We start from the raw sequence: 19,529 nt of genomic DNA on the forward strand, positions 1-19,529 counted from the left end.
ACCAGCGCAATCGGCAAAATCTTGCAGTTTCGACCTGGGGCGGGGCCTGATTTGGGCGAATTGAATCTTCAACCAGTGTAAAAAATCGTGGAATCAAACACGAACGCAAGCGACTTTGGGCATAACTCACCTATGTTCCCCAATCTTATGGGCTGGTTCGGCCGATTCCGTCTGGATTGCAGTGGAATCCGGGTCCAAAATTAGGGGAACCCTCCCCACACAGTAAAATGTACAGATTAGGAAGGTTCCACGTTCGATTCCTGCTCACACAGTGGCCTCTGCTGGAAATGTGCCTGTGTAGCTGTCAGACGAGGTCAAGATTGTGTTTGACTTGTGATGCCCTCCAATGGTTAAAAGCTGCAGATATACCCACTGTCGCATAAAGAGGGATCTCTATCGGGTCTGATATGGCAGAGTTAGATGCAAAGTAAAGTCATTCTTCTCAGCCCCAGGAATGTACCCTCACCCCAATCTACCACACCATGGATCTGCACCTCAGCCTTCAAGAGCAGAAAATAGATCAATTATCATAGCACCCAACTCTGGCTACTGGATGAGTAATAACAACAATGTAATATTTTACGCTAATTTTTTCATTCTCCTTAAAATGCTGACTGGTTGTAAACTATTGTGGATTGTAAAGCATTTTGGGATGTCCTGAGCTGCCAAATAAAAGCACATTCTTTTTTCAAGTTCTTTAACCCAGGAGAGCTGAACCCAATTGGAGAACCAGTGCTGTTGCCCTGACCAAGACCAGTTGTGGAATATGGGTGTCTCGTTGTCTCAATGGCTCAGCTACTCACTGGATAAGCTCACTGAGCCATAACCATTTTTTAAAATCCTGTCTATTGCTGCTGATTATACTTCTGTTGAACAATTTTAGTTAGACGATGAGATGCCCACTGGAGCTAATACTGAGTCATACTAAAGCTCTCGGCCAAGGTGTTTCAGTTCCCTCCCCCCCCCTCTTTCCCCCCCCCCCCCCCCCCCCCCCCCCCCGCAACAGTAACTCCTCTCATTAGTTCCTTTAGTTTGTTGAAGCAGAGGTCAATAACCGGGGGCATAGATTTGAAGTAATTGGTAGAAGGATTAGAGGGGAGTTGAGAACTTTTTTCACCCAGAGGGTGGTGGGAGAGGCAGAAACCCTCATCGCATTTTAAAAGTGCTTGGATACGCACTTGAAGTGCCATAACCTACAAGGCCATGGACCAAGGGCTGGAGAGTGGGATTAAGCTAGATAGCTTTTTTTCGGCCAGCACAGACATGATGGGCCGAATGGCTTCCTGTGCTGTAAATTTCTATGATTTCTATTCAGAACCCACCCAGACATGTAGAAAAACATTGATCAGCCTCTCTATCCTAATTGGATTTTTAAATGGATATACATATCTATCTATATATAAATTTATATATTGATGTAGGCAATTGCTGTTATATATATTGGGACTATTACAAAATGGTTCCTGGTTACTAGAATTGAGGCCATTGTCCTAGAGGCTGTGTGCAAGTTAATTTGAGCTGTTATAGGCTACTTTTTAGGTCGTCTTTTAAGTTTTGCTGAGATTGTTGTTCTATTCTTGCTGCTAATCCCTTCCCCTACATTTCCTGCCCGTAGCAGTACTGTTTGATGGAAGGACACGGAGCAACTCAAAATCACGAACACATGACGACTATCGAGGCTCACGCGGTTGCTCAGCAGGTCCAGCAGGTGCACGTAGCTACGTACACAGACCACACGGTCCTGAGCGGAGAGGATGACTCGCCTTCGTCCCCTGAGGAGACCTCCTATGACGATTCTGACATCCTAAATTCGACCATCACAGATGAGGTGACAGCCCATCTTGCTGCAGCAGGTGAGGCTTTGGACTGGGATGGGAGGGGAAGCTCATGTCTCTGACTTCCCTTCTGGGCTCAAACATTAAGACTGGGTCCATTCCCGTGGCAGTGATTTTAACAAGTTTTAAGTCCTACACAATGGTTTTCTTTCACTTTCCTCATTATTCTGTAATTTTCTGCCCTCCCCTTCTCCAGACACTGACTCCTTGCTGGACTACAGATCCATTGGTGTCTGCTACCCTCCAGTACTTGGCTCAGTGGGTAGCTTCTGAGTCAGAAGGCTGTGGGTTCAAGTCCCACTCCAGAGACTTGAGCAGAAAATCCAGGCTGCCCTCTCGGGTGGACGTAAAAGATTTCATGGCACTATTTCGAAGACGAGCAAGGGAGTTCTCCCCGGTGTCCTGGCCAGCATTTAGCCCTAGACCAACACCTAAAGCAAATGAGCTGATCATTTATTTCATTGCTGTTTGTGGGAGCTTGCTGTGCGCAAATTCGCTACTGCGTTTCCTACACTACAACATTGCTACACTTCAAAAATGCTTCATTGGCTGTGAAGCACTTCCTTCCCCAAAATGGCTGCTGTTCATGTGTGCATGTTGGCGCATGGTCTGACAAAGCTTTGTAGCTTCACAAGTGAAAAATGGCCACTTGAATGATATACCAAAAAGGCACTGGTAAGGAGTTCATGCCTTAAGAAGGGGCAAATATTGCTGGGAAAAAAGCAGCACAGATAATGCAGTGGATGGTAGAGCCAGCAGAGGGTGCTAGAGAACCATCAGAAAAACAAGCCAGCTATCAGTGTCATGAGGTACTGAGAACCTGCGTAGCTGTCTAGTGTCAGCCAGCTGGCCCTCAAGAAGAGGGAAACTCGCATTCGAGAAGGGGCCCCACTACCTTTTAAAATCCCTTTTAAATAAATTTGGATTTTGTATTTTAATGTAGTTTCCGTCCTGCCAAAACTCCTCTCTTTTATCCCTTCGCCCTCCTGAAGGTGGTGACTCGTACTGTGCAGCCGTTGGTACCTTGTCAAGTGGCCAGTTTTGTGTGTGACTCTGGGCAGTGAGTGTGGGCAAGTCTGACTGTTGGAGCCAATCCTAATCCTGTCATCACCGAATGTCAGGCATAGCACTTTCCAACAGAGGCTGCTGGATAAGTGATGAAAAGTGGGAATCCTGTCCGAATTTTCTTTCCCCGCTTCCATCTCCCTCCACACCTTGGCCACCTTCGACACACACTGAACACATCATACACTCGCAGCCAACACGCCCAGTGCAGTGCTGAGTGAGTGCTGCACTGTCAGAGGTGCCAGCTTTTGGATGAGACGTTAAACCACCCTCTCGGGTGGATGTAAAACATCCCACGGCATTATTTCGAAGAAGAGCAGGGGAGTTATCCCCTGTGTTCTGCCCAATATTTATCGCTCAACCAACATCGCTAACAAACAGATTAACTGGTCATTATCACATTGCTGTTTAAGGGATCTTACTGTGTGCAAATTGGCTATCTCGTTTCCGACATCACAACAGTGACTACACTTCAAAAGTGCTTCATTGGCTGTAAACTGCTTTGCGATGTCCTCAGGTCGTGAAAGGCGCTATATAAATGCAAGTTCTTTCTTTCTTTGTTATACTCTGCTGAAGTGCAGCATCACCTCTGTTCCCACCTTCTCAGACAAAGCTAGTTGTACCAGAAATGGGCACATCAGATTTTAAAACAAAAACACTGAGGGCCCAAGTTTCTACAAGAAAAAAAACGGGCACCCCTCCGAGCTGGGCGCCGTTTTTCGCGCCTAAAACGGCGCCTAAAAAAATCCTCGGTATTCTCCACCTACTTACAGGTCCTCTGGCCCTCGGCGCAGCCAGCACGAGCTGTGGGGGGGGCGGAGCCAGGTCCCGGCGCTGAAAACAGTGCCGGGACCTCTGCACATGCGCGCTACAGTCGGCACGCAAGTGCAGTAGCTCCAGGCGCCGAACTGTGTGGGAGGGGCCTGAAGCACGCAGCCCCTAGCCCTGGCTGAATGGCCTCACTGGGGCTGTGTGAATAAGGCTCCTCCCACGGCCAGCTCCTGCTCCCCGCCCCCGACAAGCCCCCCCGCCGACCTGACCCGACCCGACACCCGCTCTCTTTCCCCCCCCGCCCCCCCCGACCCGACACCCGCTCCCCCCCCGACTGACCCGACCCGACCCGCACTCCTGTTCCCCGACCCGACCCGCCGCCCCCCACTGGACTCGACTCCCGGACTGGATCCGATCCAACCTGACCTCTCCCTCCCCACCCCCCCCCCCCACCCACCCACCCCGCTCTCTCTCTCTCCCTCCCTCCCCTCTCTCTCTCCCTCCCTCCCCCTCTCTCTCTCCCTCCCTCCCCCTCTCTCTCCCTCCCTCCCTCCCCTCTCTCTCTCTCTCTCTCTCTCCCTCCCTCCCCCTCTCTCTCCCTCCCTCTCTCTCTCTCCCCCTCCCTCCCTCCCCTCTCTCTCCCTCCCTCTCTCTCTCTCTCTCTCTCTCCCCCTCCCGCTCAGCGGCACGAACGGCTGCAGAATTCTGGCTGAAGCACTTTCACATAGGTAGGAAGATGGTTTATTTGATCTTTTCTTGGCTTATAAATGTTTATTCAGGTTGGATTTATTTGTATAATATTTGTAGAAGTATAAATAAGGATTTATTGTTGAATTTAATGAGTTCCCTTCCCCCCCCCCCTCCCCCCCCACCTCATTCTGGACGCCTAATTTGTAACCTGCGCCTGATTTTTTTAATGTGTAGAACAGGTTTTTTCAGTTCTACAAAAATCTTCACTGGCTCCATTCTACTTTAGTTTGGAGTACGTTTTCACTGTGGAAACTTTCAAATCAGGCGTCAGTGGCCGGACACGCCCCCTTTTGAAGAAAAAATTCTGTTCTAAACTAGAACTGTTCTACCTGACTAGAACTGCAGAAAAAGAAATGTGGAGAATTGCGATTTCTAAAATAGTCCGTTCTCCACCAGTTGCTCCTAAAAATCAGGCGCGAATCATGTGGAAACTTGGGCCCCCATGTGTGGGCGGGTTGTGTTGTTTAACCAAAGCTAAAGAAAAAAGGGAACAAAATGTCTTTTTAATTCACAATGAACAGCCGAATCTCATTTGTGTTTCACTTTTCATTACTAGTCCCCTTCCTTCCACAAGCGTGAACCCTCCTCCCCACACTTTTAACTCTCTCTGCTGGGCGTAAGCTGACGAAGAGGTTTGAAGTTCTGCTGATGGCTGCCTCCGCTTTTCCAATCTAGAGCTCTTAGAGGAATTGTGCAAAGTGAGAAATGCAAGTTGCAGATGAACCCAAGAGTTGGGAGTTCGGGCTCGGGTGGTAGCCACCTTGGGATCGCTGTTCCCGTTTGGCTGTGTGGCAGCGCAGCAGTCTGGAGGTCCCACACAGCCGGCTCACTGGCTTTTAAATGGAAAAACCGTGCATGTGCAGAGATTTGAATGGGTCGCTTAACCCGTTAAAGGGGCTGCATACCCCCCCCCCCCCCCGCGACATTGTTTGGGATCTTTGCAAACTAATAAAAGAACGATCCCTGCGTGGCCTTTCGCCCAAAGTCAGGCGCAGTAACTAACGGGAGCATTTAGAAGAAGAGCAGGGGAGTTATCCCCGGTGTCCTGGCGAATATTTGTCCCTCAATTGACATCAGATTATCTGGTCATTATCACATTGCTGTTTGTGGGAGCTTGCTGTACGCAAGTTGGCTGCCCCATTTCCCACATCACAACAGTGACTACACTCCAAAAGTACTTAATTGGCTGTAAAGCGCTTTGAGACGTCCGGTGGTCGTGAAAGGCGCTATATAAATGCAAGTCTGTCTGTCTTTTTCAAGGGTGCTTTTCGGTGTTTGGAAAGGTGTTGCGGCTCGCTGATCTCTGAACTCTCTGCTTTCAGGTCCAGTGGGAATGGCGGCAGCTGCTGCCGTGGCAACGGGCAAGAAACGGAAGCGACCCCACGCCTTCGAGTCCAACCCCTCAATACGCAAAAGGCAGCAGACGCGCTTGCTACGGTGAGACTGTACTCCACGGCCGAGAAATCCCCCCAAGTAAAAGCTAACTATCGGAAAGGGTCCTGGGTAGGGCAATATAGCTGATCCCACATGTAATGGGGATGAGCTATGAGGAAAGATTAGAGAAGGGTCATCGCTGCAGTCTGGAAAGAAGATGGGGGTGGGGGGAATCTCACTGAGGAATGGAAAGTATTGAAGTAACTGGTGTAGGGTTAGGTGAAAATGTAGATTTATTATTTCAAAATACACTAAGAAAATAGCCCCAGGTGAACATAGGAGCAGGAGTATGCCATTCGGCCCCTCAAGCCTGTTCAATTAGATCTTGGCTGATCTGTGCCTTGTGATGAATAAATGGAAATTAATGTAAAAACATTAGTAACAAATTTTTAGAAGTTTTCGTATTCTGTGTGAAATTAACATTTGGAATAATCTACCAGGCAAAGTAATAGAGGCAAAAACACTGGGGTTAATCAAAATCCAATCAGATGCCATGATGGGAGAGTGAATGTACTGGCTGTGTCTCGATTGGCCCAATGACCTCTTATTTGATTGATTGCTTCAAAGAAAAGCTGATGTAGAATTTCACTTTTTTTTTCCAAAGCAGCCCCAATGGTGTAGTTAGTAAATACACTGCCCAGAGCCTGGCCGTGCACCGGGAAGATCCCTGCTTCAAATCCACGTCTGTAACTGAGTGAGTTGATCTTTTGAGGTTAAGTCACATTTGTTAGAGTGGAGGGAGTTTCACTCTACATTTATTGTCGAGCCTGGGAGTACTTAATACTGCAACCATAGAGAGAAAAGTAGTGCACTCTCTGGCCACTGACACTGGGGACTGGACAGAGAGGGCTGTAAATAGGCAAATGACTGGGTCTCTCGTAAAGAGTTGGTCTGAGGGACCGCACTATTTGCGGTTGGAGAACTGGTCTGTCTGTTGATGAATGTATCGATGGTTGATTAATCTGCCCTGGTTCTACTCGGAGCTTTCATCATTCATTCCAAAAAAATTGTAACTTTACTTGCCACAGATTAAAGGAGATCTATTTAATGTGGCAATAGGTAAACTACACAACACAATATGTTAGCTCTCTGTCATGTTTAGCTTTCCTCTGGAGGGCTCAGTTTTATTTTTCCACACTGCTCCCTGCACCAGTTGTTTGTGTGTTTTCCACCTGTGGTGCATCATCACTTTTTTCACAACGCTTTTATTTCGTCCATCTCCCCTCTCCCCTTTTCATACTTCCACGATGGTGGGTGATCACAGACTAGCCTGTATCTCTTTCTCCTAACAAGCAGGGCAGTGATCAGGAGCACAAACCTTGGTTATTCCCCCTACCCTAAGCTTGAGGACAATGAAGCTTGAGCTCAATTACAGTAGCCCCACCACAGCTCTGATGGAGATCAGCCAGCTCGGCACAGACTGTGGATCAAACCCAAGGCTTTCATGGCTGAGTACCACACTGGGCCACAGGGGGTTGAAGTTATGCTACAGCTATACAAAGCCCCTGGTTAGACCACACCTGGGGCACTGAGAGCAGTTCTGGGCACCACACCTGAGGAAGGATATATTGGCCTTGAAGGGAGTGCAGCATTGGTTTACCAGAATGGTACCTGGACTCCCAAGGGTTAAATCACAAGGCGAGATTATTCAAACTAGGGTTGTAATCACTGGAATTTAGGAGGTTGATTTGATCAGAATTTTCAAGATATTAAGGGGAACCGATAGGGTAGATGGAGAGAAACTATTTCTGCTGGTTTTGAAATCTAGGATTGGGAACATAGTCTAAAAATTAGAACCAGATCTTTCAGGAGTGAAATTAGGAAACCTTCTACAAACAAAGGGTGGTAGAAGTTTGGAACTTTTCCGCAAACGGTAATTGATGCTAGATCAATTGTTAATTTTAAATCTGAGTGATAGATTTTTGTTAACCAAAGGTGTTAAGGGATGTGGGGCAAAGGCAGGTATATGGTCGCAGATCAGCCATGATCTCATTGAATGGCGGAACAGGCTCGAGGGGCTAAATGGCCTACTCCTGTTTCTATGGCAGTACGTTTAGTAACCGAGCCTTTGGGAGAGCCCCCATGTTTTATGCACATTATAGGAGCAGAGCTTCTACTTCTGGATCTAACTCTTGCTATATCCACCTTGAGCGTCTTGAGTTGCATTTGAGGCTAGATTGAAAACTCCTCAGTCTGAACGAGGTACGCCCCATGCTTTTACAGTATGCAGGTATTAGTCAATGCTGACTAACTGAGAAAGGTCCTTTCTGCACTGGATACTGTTCGATCGGTGGGTGGTCTTTCTGGGCGAGTAAAATCTGTACGACAATGGCCCAAGGTTCAGACCCATTAGATTCTACCTTCTTCCACCTTTCACACCTCATTAAAACCCAATGACTGTAAGCCTCCTACAGAAATGTCATTGCGCAAGTTTAGAGTCATTTAATCAACCTGTTATTGAACCCAAGTCATTTATCTGTTGCAGTTAGGCTGAACCAGGGCCCATGACCTATGAGTGTCGCTGTCCCATTTTGTTTTTTTGTCCGTGTGCTCTGGGCATGTTGAGATTAGGGAATTGAGGACCATGGTTTGTGTCTGGGTCACCATTGGGAGGCATGGAATCTGTCCCCTTATCGCCTGCGGCAGTGGGAACTGCCAATAGCCAAAGTTAAACTGGCATTCGATTCTTTGTCGTGACACCAGGCTTTCATCGTCTCATCAGAGCTTTTTTTTTTTCTATTCTCCCTCCCTCAGAAAACTACGGGCCACATTGGATGAATACACAACCAGAGTTGGGCAGCAGGCGATCGTGCTCTGCATCTCGCCCTCCAAACCAAACCCGGTTTTCAAAGTATTTGGAGCCGCACCTCTTGAGAATGTGGTAAGCAGTGAATGGGTTTTCCTCTTCTGTTCCCCGCCCCTCATTTGAGGCTGTGTGCCCCCTCTGTCATGGCCACTAGCTGCCCGGTTCAGCTGCGGTTCACAAGCAGAAAGGTCAGCGATTTGATTGAATGCCCGTCCTTCAACGTTGTGTGTGGGGCTGCCTCACTGTGAGATTCCCCCCCTCACATATCACACTAATAGCACATCTGCAGATAAAATGCTGCATGCATCTTGTGAGGATGGCCCTATCAAGTGTTAACAATGTCTACTGGCTTCTCCTGCCCACCTCCAACCCCCCAAAAGGAATGGAAAGTTGCAGGACTTGCTCTTCCCCCTTCCCCCCCCCCCCCCGGCCCCCAACCCCTCCCCCAGGCCACCATCATGTACCTCCTTTCAGCTAACTCGAGTAACATTTGCAGAAGTCTCGGAGCCAGCTCCATGCAAACCCTCGGTGTGTGGCCTGCAGGGGAATAGGGAGAGAAGAACGTCCATGGCAGCTGCTTTTCTTTCTGCCAACTTTTCCCCCTCTGCAGCTTCTCTACTGAAGTCATTGTTGGGGTTACAGTTCCATGGGTCAAATACCTCACCCAGCCGCTCATTCGTCATCTCTCCGAGAGAGAGAGTCTGGAGCCTATTGGACTATGGTGTGCATCACAACTGAGCCCTTTTCTGTCATCACTGGATAGCGACACTGGACAGGAATCCCAGCTGAGTTAGCTCCCCCCCCCCTCCCCCCCCCCCCATCCTTCCTATCCTAGGGGCACTGATGCCTTGTAATACCCTGTGGAGCAATTTCATTCTGTCCCCTTTAACGCTGAACTTAGCAAACTTGGGCACATCGGCTAGTGTGGAACACTTCACGCCGTGAAACAGTTTTTCCCCTGAGCTGACTCCTCGATAACCACTTCCCATCTGCCATAGGGACAGGTTATTATTACCTCTGAATAAATCCAGGGGAGAGGGTTGAGTTTCGACTGCAAAACTATCCAGTAGTCAGACAGCCCGATCGGTGGGCTGTTGTGAGCGCCAGCAGTTTGGGGAGGTGGGGGCAGGGTTGCAAGGGTGACTGGACTAATAGCCCCGGGCTGTTCTGTCAGGGGGTTTATTCCCTGCAGACCGATTACGTTTCACTGCATTTCAGGGAAGCCATGCGAGGTGCTGTAGGTCACTGGTAAGGTTGTGTTATCAAATGTGCAGGTAGACGTGGATTTAGTTGTTACGGTTTTTCCCCTGGGGAGCTGAAGGCAGCATCTGCTTTAAAAAAAACATACACACAAACACCTGGCTTTGCTATTAATTGGGGTGTGGCAAAGGTTAGCGCTTGTGCTGTTACAAGCATGGAATCATTACCCATTTTACCCAACGTGACGAAGGCAGTTTATTTCCTTCCCTTCAATTTTCTTGCATTGGTATAAACTTCTGCTGTTCACCACCATCCTGCAGACTACCATTTCAAGCACAGCTTCAGTTCAGCAATCCCCACTGCCCCAATATCTTCAACTTTTCCCTCACTCTCTCTCTCTCAAATGTACTGGCACCTCCTGGGACCTTCCTGGTTTGTATGATTCAGTACTGTTTCGTGCAGTTTATATTTCCATTATGAGAGCCCCATTGCTGTTTTTAAACATTTTTTTCCTTTTTGTAGGGGGGTGGGGTGCGACTTCACAGCCAAGAGGCCAGATTGGGGACTTGCTCCCAGGCTTCTGCCAATACAGTTTGCTTCGGGTTACTCTGAGGCTGATTTATTTCCTTCCCCGCGGGGTAGTCCGTTTGTCTGACCCCTCGTGATGCAAGTTGGCATCAGTGTGACGATTGGCCGCCCGTGTGCAATGCACCATCATCTCGTGCAAATCCACTAACAACATATCACATTGGGGAGAGGGCAGGAGGAGAGAGATGTGTGACCAGCCCTCCTTGGAGATGTTGAACACGCTGTCCTTGAAACACTGACGTGGCTGTTCAGTGCTCCGGTGGTAATTATTGTGCCTTTGGTCGCCTGTGCCGGTTAGTAACCTCCCCTCCTCCCTCGTCACCTTCCCTCTGAAGTACAGCAGCAGATGCGACCATGTTTTGCTAACGCAGCTCAGTGCGGTGGAGCACCTGGAGCAGGCTGTTGCCTAGCACCAGTTCCCTCAGTTGTCACCCCGCAGATTGTTTACCTGAAGCCTCTGTCTTTCCCACAGGTACGCAAGTATAAAAGCATGATCCTGGAAGATCTGGAGTCAGCGCTGGCAGAGCATGCTCCCCCGCCTCAGGAGGTTAATTCTGACCTCCCACCGCTCACTATCGATGGAATCCCAGTCTCTGTGGATAAAATGACGCAGGTGAGCTGAGCCTGTTTTGCAGCGACGAGGGAAGGGGAGGAGGAAGTGGAGCGGAGTCTTCTGACCCCCCCCCATTCGGCCCATCATGCACGTGCTAGCTCTTTGCTAGAGCTATCCAATTAGTCCCACTCCCCTGCTCTTTCCCCATCGCCCTTCAAGTATTTATCCAATTCCCACTTATTATTGAATCTGCTTCCACCACCCTTTCAGGCCGTGCATTCCAGATCATAACAACTCGCTGGGTTTATAAAAGAAAAACTGGTTCCTCATGTTCTTTCTGGTTCTTTTGCCAATCACCTTAAATCGGTGTCCTCTGGTTACTGACCCTTCTGCCACTGGAAACAATTTCTCCTTATTTACTCTGTCAAAGCCAGTCATGATTTTGAACACTTCTATCAAATCTCCTCTTGACCATCTCTGCTCTAAGGAGAACGACCCCAGCTTCTCCAGTCTCTCTGTGTAACTAAAGTCTCTCATCCCTGGTACCATTCTAATAAATCTCTTCTACACCTTCCCCAAGGCCTTGACATCCTTCCTAAAGTGTGTGTCCAGAATTGGCCACAGTACTCCAGCTAAGTACATAAAATGGATGCTGGGTTTGCCTACATGATAATCTCAACACTTCAAACTAATTTATATTATGTGTCGTACTGGTTACATGCTTTAGAGTGACATGATGAAGCACTATCCTAAATGCAAATGCACCTTTTTTGATCAGCTTGGTAGGATTTTCAGTGCAAACCAAGAATAATGGAAGATACAAATAAAAAGATAACGATTAGACTCCACACTAGGGTCCTTTGGGAAATAGTTAATGAAATCAATCACACCCTGGCAGACACCTTTAGGAAATCATTGGAAGCAGAAATGGTGCCCCTGGATTGGGAAAGGACTAACCTAATGTAATGCAGGGAGCTATCAGACAATCTGATATCTGTAGTGAGTAAAGCATTAGAGCGTGCCGTGCAGGAGGAACTAATGAAACACTGATGAATAAGAGGGAGTTAGCGCAGCTTCTTTGGAGAACAAATCTATTGGAGCTCTTTGAAGATATAGTAGACCTGATGATCACGGGGAACTCGGGGGATGCTTTATAAAGCAGAGCTTTTGACACAGTGTCACATTGGAGGTTAATCCAGGAAGTTGGAAGACACAGAATGGAGGATGTGGGGGAGAAGTGTATCAGAAATTGACTGAATTGGAGGGAACAGGCTATACATGGTGGCAACTAGCGGGATACCTCGGGATCAGTGTTTCCGCTCTCTGTTTGGAAGTAAAAACAGAAATAGAAGTGTCTGCTGATGGTACCAGACTTTGGGAGCGGGTGTGGGTGGCTGCATATTACACAGCAAGTGGACCAAATTTTGAGGGGCTTCAATGGATTACGAAACTGGGCTGACAAGTGGCAAATATTGGCCCAGAAATTCCTCTTGAGGACTTCCCGCAGGCAAAGTACTATAGAATAGAAATAAAATGCGCACTTACCTTAAGCTGCTGTGCCTGCTTGAGATTCCGGTCCGGAGGCCTCTCGTGACTGCACGTCGCAGCATGTTCACGTTGGGACGTCCGCAGGAATCCCGTGGGCCTGGACACCCAATCACAGGTAAGTATTTTCTCATTCATAGTAATAGGAGATTCATAAGTTAAGAATCTACCATTACTATAAATGAGAAAAACCCCAAAACGCACAAACACTACATAAAACATTTTAAAAAAAAACACCTCAAATAATGCACTAATAGAAATTAAAGTTGTTATAAATGTTTTTTAAAGAGAAAAAATTGCCGATTTTAAAAAAAATGTTAGGGTTAGGGCTTAAAATAACATTACCTGAGTGGGCAGGGTTTTAACATAAATATGTTTCTTTTTATTTTATTTTAATCATGTTTTTGATAGGTTTTTAAACTCTTGCGCCTGTAAGAGTTGGCTATGCGCCTGCTTCTGTCAGGCGCAAGAGTTTTGAGGACATTTGCCGGGCAAGATATGGGTAAATCCCGCAATCTTGCCCATACAACTGTCCTCGTTCCCGATCTGCGGATGATCTGTCAAAGTCCAGGTTGACAGATCGGAAAAAACGGTTTTCAGCGCATGCACATTGTTCCACACCATTGTTTTAAATCGTACTAAAGTAAGGTATTGAGACTGGAAAAGGGGAATAAGCAGTGGAAGCATAGGCTTAAATGTATTAGTCTACATGGCCAGAATCCCTGGGATACTGATGGATGGCTCGCTGAAACCATCAGCATTTTGCGTGACAGTAGTAGAGAAAGAAAACAAGAAAGGTTTCTAGCTGGAGGCATAGAGATCAAGTCCCAGGAATGATCATGAGCTTGTGCAAAATACTGATCTGGTGCTAACTCAAGTTCTGTGTACTGTTCTGGTCACTATTATAACGGGGATATCCTGATATTGAAGCAGTTGTAGAGGATACCTTAGATCTGAGTGCTGCAGAAACAGAATTTTAATGCTTGAACAAAGGTCGCCCAGTGAAGATCTAATCGAGGTATTCAGGAATCTAAGTTATAAACTAAATGCTGATAAGAAGAACCTTTGCAACAAGGAGGCATGGAGTTGATCTCAGAAACAGGAAAGTGAGCAGGTAATTTAGGTTCAACTACTCTAAGGTGCTAACTGTATGGAACAGATAACCCAGAGAGACCATGAAGGTGAATAATTTTGGCAAATTCAGGAAGGAGCTTGTGGATATTGAACAGAGAAAGCAACTCCGAGGAATAAGATTTTCAGAATCCTCCTCCTTTTACAAATTCCTCCATGTCCTTGCCCCACCACACCTCTGCAACCTCTTCCAGTGCTATGTGCCAGCCAGCATGTGAACTCCACTGCTTCAACTCACCTCCTTTGTATTTCCCCTCTTCAGATAGGGGAAATACAAAGAGCCTTCATCTGTCTTTGCCCCACACCCTGGAATATTCTCTTTCAATCCCTCTTGGTATTTCTATTGCCACTGTCAAAATTTCCTCGAAACCTGCCAATTTGACCAGGTCTTCGATCATCTCCCTGAACTCTTCCTCCAATTGTCCATCACCCCTGCGAAGCCCCAAATCATGGAACCTCCGAGATGAACTTCAGTGGTCCTATATTCTTGTGATGCTACGTATGCTAAATAACTCCTGATTTGGGGTTGGGGAGGGAGGGGAACAGTAGACCAGGGTTCCCACTCCTGATCACTATCCAGCATATGCTAGGTGAGGACAGAATCTGGCTTGGCTTTGACGGGTTGGTTGGCTAGTTTCCCCAACACTCACTATCAAGGGTCACATATGAAAAGTGGCCACCTGAACAGTGGTACTGGAGGGATGTTGACACCTGCGGGGCTGGACCCCCCATACGAGTGAGCGCCTTCGGGAGCAGTAGGGGAATATATTGTTTAGTTAAGGTAAGAAAATTAAGTTTGAAAGTATATCTCCAGCTGCTGCTGCCTCTCTCGGCCCTCCTGCGTGCAGTAAATAACCAGTGCCAACTGCGTAGGGATTTATTTAAGAATCTGAAGTGTTCGCAAGTTCTCACCAAGGCTAGTTTCATCGGGCAGCTGACAGCTTCTTCAGGTGAATCATGCTGAGTTGAGCAAATGAACACAGCAAAAAAAAAAATACACGTCTTGCCTTTTAATTGTGCCGAGGGTTGGCGTCTTATGGGAAATGAACTTGTTGCCGGTTGTCTTTACGTGTCACTCGTGGGCAGGTGTGACTTGCGCACGTGTCGCTTCTAATTTCAGCAGTTCCTTGTGTTTAGCGAATGCCAGTAGGACAAGCGTGTGCGTTTTATTTTCCTTGTTACTGAGCGGGCCAGGTGAGACGGCTGTCGTGAGCTGCTCATTAGAGAGTGGGGCTGAGCCAGGTATGAGGCTGTTTGCTGATTGTGTCCCCAGTGGATTATAAAAGGACCCTCCAAACAAGAGCCTCAAGCTGCTGCAGCCCCCATGCACTCCCAACGCTGTAATCAAAACCATCTGGAAACTGGCCAAAGGATCCTAGGAGTGGGTAGGGGGAGGAGGTAGATTAACCCTTAAAAACCAACACATAAAGCAGGTTACTAAAGCTGTAATCCTCCATTAGCAGTTGAGGTTTATTCTTCCATAGAAGTAGCCATTTTGTGCCAATAATTGGCCTTTGATTTTGCTGAGCTACATTCAAATGAAAGTCCGTCTCTCTCTCTCTCTTTGTCTGTTTGTGTGTTTGGGCTTGATCTGCATGGCTATAGCATTTTATCACATCTCTGACACATCTTAATATGCTTCACGTACAATGCATTATTTTGAAATGCTGAGACTTGTGTACGTTAGCAAATATAACAGCTATTTTGCACACAGCTGAACCCAAGCAGAATATCCAACGTTTATAAAAAAAAAACTCAATACAACGCTAGCCCAGAGGTGACGAGGTCAGTTGCAGCAAACTTGAGCTGTCCCAGCTGAGATTAGCTGGGCCCTCTGGTCTTAATGCTACACCAAGTGAGGCTGTTATTTATAGGCAGTAAAGGAGCTTGAATCCATCTTCCTGACTAAAGGCTTCCTAATAGCAAATGGGCAGGCGAAGAGGCTGGAGTAATATCAGCAAATGGGTACTTGGTGAAGTATTGTGAGCCACTGTGTTGTCCCTGGGGTTACTCTGTTTGTTCGTGGGGTGTGGGTGATGCTGGCAAGGCCGCATTTATTAGCCATCACCAGTTGCCCCAAGAGGCGGGGTGTTGGGCTGCCGGCTTTCAGTAATTGCTTTCAAACAACTGAGTGGCTCTTTAGACGGAGTCAAGAGTTTACCACTTAGTCATGTATAGGCCAGACCAGGTGATGAGTTTCCCTTCCCTGAACATTGGTGCCAGGGCACTTTAGTGAAAATTGCATTTGAACCAATATAGTTTTTAATGTTTTATATTGTGTTTCGTGTATGTTGCTCTAATTTATCACTTCCCATTAAGGCCACCACCACTTCCCCTCCAGTGATAGATCTGTGAACACCAGTACTTCATGCTCACCTTGTACAGTTTAACATGTTGCCTCCAGATACAGATTGGAAAACTAAAATCAATAATTGTACTGTTGGGTGTTTTTCAGCGTTGAAGTGAAAATTTCACAAACCCATCTTGTATTTACTGAAATTCCATTGGAACGCTGGTACTGGTCCTGATCTATAAACTGGACAGTATCCTGATTTTCTTTTTTCTCTATGCAGGTATAGTCAGACATTTCCTTCTTCCCGTCCCCTGGTGTGAATTTTCTCTCCTTTTTTCCTCTTCCCCCTGAAGACACTGAAGTCTTGCTTCCAAGGGTGCTGGGCTTTTGGATGAACCTTGCCCAAGAGGCCTGTGTGCAAACCTTGCCGGTGAATGTCAACAGATCACCTGGGGACCAATCGCAGCCGAACCTGACGCTGCACCCTCTCCATGTCCGGACACACTCGTGCCAACCCCACGTGTTAATGGATGGTGCCCAATACACGGAACCCCAGAGGAATAATTATTTATTTTTCAACACCCCCCCCCCGCCCCCACTAAACCCTCAAAACTATGGAAACTGAGGCCAGTTGTAGACTGAGATCGGGTAACTACCTACCTCTCTGCTATTTAATGAAGAAACCTGCTGAGCCTCCTGGGAATCTCGAGTATGTTTGCCAAAAATCTGTACTCCTCCTGCTTCAGCTGTGGCTCAGTGGGTAGCACTCTCGCCTCTGAATCAGGAGGTTTCACTCCAGGGACTCCCACTCCCACTCCAGGGACTTGAGCACAAAAAAAAATCTAGGCTGACACTCCGGTGCAGTACTGAGGAAACACTACACTGTCGGAAGTGCTGTCTTTCGGATGAGACATTAAACCGAGTCCTCATCTGCTCTCTCAAGTGGATGTAAAAGTTCCATGGCACTATTTTGAAGAGGAGTTATCCCCAGTGACCTGGCCGATATTTATCCTTCAATTAACATAACAAAAAACAGATTATCTGGTCATTATCACATTGCTGTTTGTAGGAGCTTGCTTCTGCATAAATTGGCTCCACATTTCCTACATTACAACAGTGATTACACTCCAAAAGTACTTCATAGGCTGTAAAGCGCTTTGAGACGTCCGGTGGTCATGAAAGGCGCTATATAAATCCAAGACTTTTTCTCTTTCACTATCTCCCTAAAAATTGACTTCTTTCCATCGTGTTTTGAATCAGTTTGTTTTGCACAGTTTGTAACAAATGCGATCGGAACCTTTCTGAGCCAGTAATATTAGTCCCTCACCATTATTTAGTTATCTCGGAACGATTTCCTGTGTGTGTGTGTGTGTGTCTATATATAATATTTGAATTTCTAACTGAAAGACTGACTGGATAATGACAGCATTGCGAGGAACACTATGCTGGGTTTGTGTCGCTGAGCCTGAATAGACTGATGTAATGCAGTGTAAGTCCCCGAATGCTGACTCTGCACTCAATCAAAGAATGGCTGCAGCCAAAGGAGAAAGGGAACAGCTTAATCCTGTCTTTAATCTTCAGTGAGCTGGCGCAAGTTATTAGCAGGGACCCTGTGGCAGACTTGCCGATGATCCAGTAGAACTAAACCCTTTGCAGTTCCATTGATAGCAAACTTGGAAAGCCCAGATTGAATCCGCAGTTGTGCTGAGTTAGATGATCTCAGTTCGGGCGGAGGTAGGATTTGTTGAGTTCGGCAGGAACCTGCTCACAATGACCCCCAACGAGAAGTGTTCCTGTGTGGATGTTGGATGAGAACAGGGTCATGTTTAACTGCAACACCTCTTTGTTATTGCACCCCTCTCCAAGTTGGGTATCCTGCCTACACTCACTGTCTAGGCTCTCGTGTGAAGAACGGACTTTGGGGAAAGGTACCAGGTGGTGAACTGTAGCACACCCACCCCGCCAACTGAGATCATTTAAACAGACACAACCGAGGGCCACTTTTTTTCCACCTGCTCTGGCAATTGTCATTCTCTGTTAGCATATCCCAGCAAGATTCAGCACCTGTAACAGAAGAAGATACAGGGAAGAAAATTGCTGGGGATGCAGAGGGGAGAAGGAAAGCTTGATGGAAATAATGGCAGTGCAGTGATGGAGGGCATAAGGTTTTAGTTTCTTAGCAGGAATGAAACCAAATATTTGGGCACTTAATCTATCTGGATGTAAATCTAATTCAGTTGGTACTTGAATCCAGTCTGAATGTAATTAATCTACATCAATCAATGGACGAGACACAGTTTGTTTAAATGCTTGCTTTTTAGATGAGAAGATTGCATTCAAATTATCGTGAGCTAAACTATTGTCTTCAATAAAAGATTTTACATAGGTCTTAAAATTGATTCCCAGCACTAACATCTTTCACTAGCACACAAAAAACTTCAAATATAATAAAATGTAGCAAAAGGGTTGCATATATCGCTCAACCTTCAATCTCTGGGCTTTTGACATCGTCTTCTAGCTCATCCAATAAAGTACAGTTTCACCCCTCAAAATGGAATGAGAAACGTAGAGCTGGAGTTGGTGTATCCATCCCATAATTGGCAATATTTCACAAACTGCGAGGTGCTCAAGAATGTACACGACCAGAAGAAAAACTCTGGGTATGTCTCGCTGGTCCCAAAGCTAAATAAAAATCCCGCACTGAAACATCTCTTGTACACCTCAGTCTCTTTCACCAAAACATTATCCAGCTATTTCTTCAATTTGCCAAAGGACTTCACTTACCCCCACCCCCGTATCCCTGGGCAGCCCATTCCACCCGAGTATTTGACAGGCCAGGTTACCATTCCTCTCTGTCTTTCCTTCCTCCAGGCCCAGCTCCGTGCTTTTATTCCAGAGATGCTGAAGTACTCGACGGGGCGAGGGAAGCCCGGCTGGGGTAAGGAGAGCTGCCGGCCCGTGTGGTGGCCCGAGGACATTCCGTGGGCCAACGTTCGCAGCGATGTGCGCTCTGAGGAACAGAAACAACGGGTAAGCAGATCTGAAGGGACCCAGCTATACTGGACAGTGGGGACCTCAGAACTGCAGGGTGGGGATGAACAGCAGACATTTACATCTCTGCGGACACTTGCTTTTTTGTTATTTTTCTATTCGGTTGTGAATCATTGCAATCTTTCCGTCGCCTTTCAGGAGCGACATTTGGTAACGAGGAGTAATGACAACTCCGTGAAAGTATTTTACACAAGGCTCTTCATTCTACTTTAGTTCTGCCTTAAAACTGCAAAATAATTACAATATTCTAGAGTTTTGCTTTCTTACCGGGGAGTGTTGTTTGCAGAAGCATTTTAATGGGTAGAATCCAAGGCAGATAACGTAGACTTCACATTGTCTGTGGGAGAAGAGAGTTCGGTGGACTGAATAACCGTTTCTCATTCCCTGTGCTCATACTCTGAATGATGAGGGAGGGGTTTCACAGTAACTCCTACCCACCCATCAAACTTCCCCACCCCCACCATGGCACTGCTCAGATTGGGAATGTGAACTGTAAGATCACTATTG

General features: G+C 46.9%; 1 protein-coding gene across 5 annotated transcripts in view; it reads left to right on the forward strand.

Moving 5' to 3' along the window:
• The window catches only part of nrf1 (nuclear respiratory factor 1), an 82,113-nt gene that overhangs the window by 12,373 nt on the left and 50,211 nt on the right, over positions 1–19,529 (forward strand). For 3 of the 5 annotated variants that reach the window (XM_070897206.1, XM_070897207.1, XM_070897210.1), the window contains exons 2-7: positions 447–571; positions 1,616–1,853; positions 5,744–5,858; positions 8,610–8,736; positions 10,922–11,062; positions 18,843–19,001. In XM_070897206.1, the coding sequence (XP_070753307.1) occupies positions 455–571; positions 1,616–1,853; positions 5,744–5,858; positions 8,610–8,736; positions 10,922–11,062; positions 18,843–19,001 (897 nt within the window). In that variant the 5' untranslated portion in view covers positions 447–454. The remainder of the gene's footprint in view (positions 1–446; positions 572–1,615; positions 1,854–5,743; positions 5,859–8,609; positions 8,737–10,921; positions 11,063–18,842; positions 19,002–19,529) is intronic. The other 2 variants (XM_070897208.1, XM_070897209.1) reach the window with 2 other exon arrangements.

The sequence above is a fragment of the Pristiophorus japonicus genome, chromosome 13 (genome assembly GCF_044704955.1).
Source record: "Pristiophorus japonicus isolate sPriJap1 chromosome 13, sPriJap1.hap1, whole genome shotgun sequence".
NCBI lineage: Eukaryota > Metazoa > Chordata > Chondrichthyes > Pristiophoridae > Pristiophorus > Pristiophorus japonicus.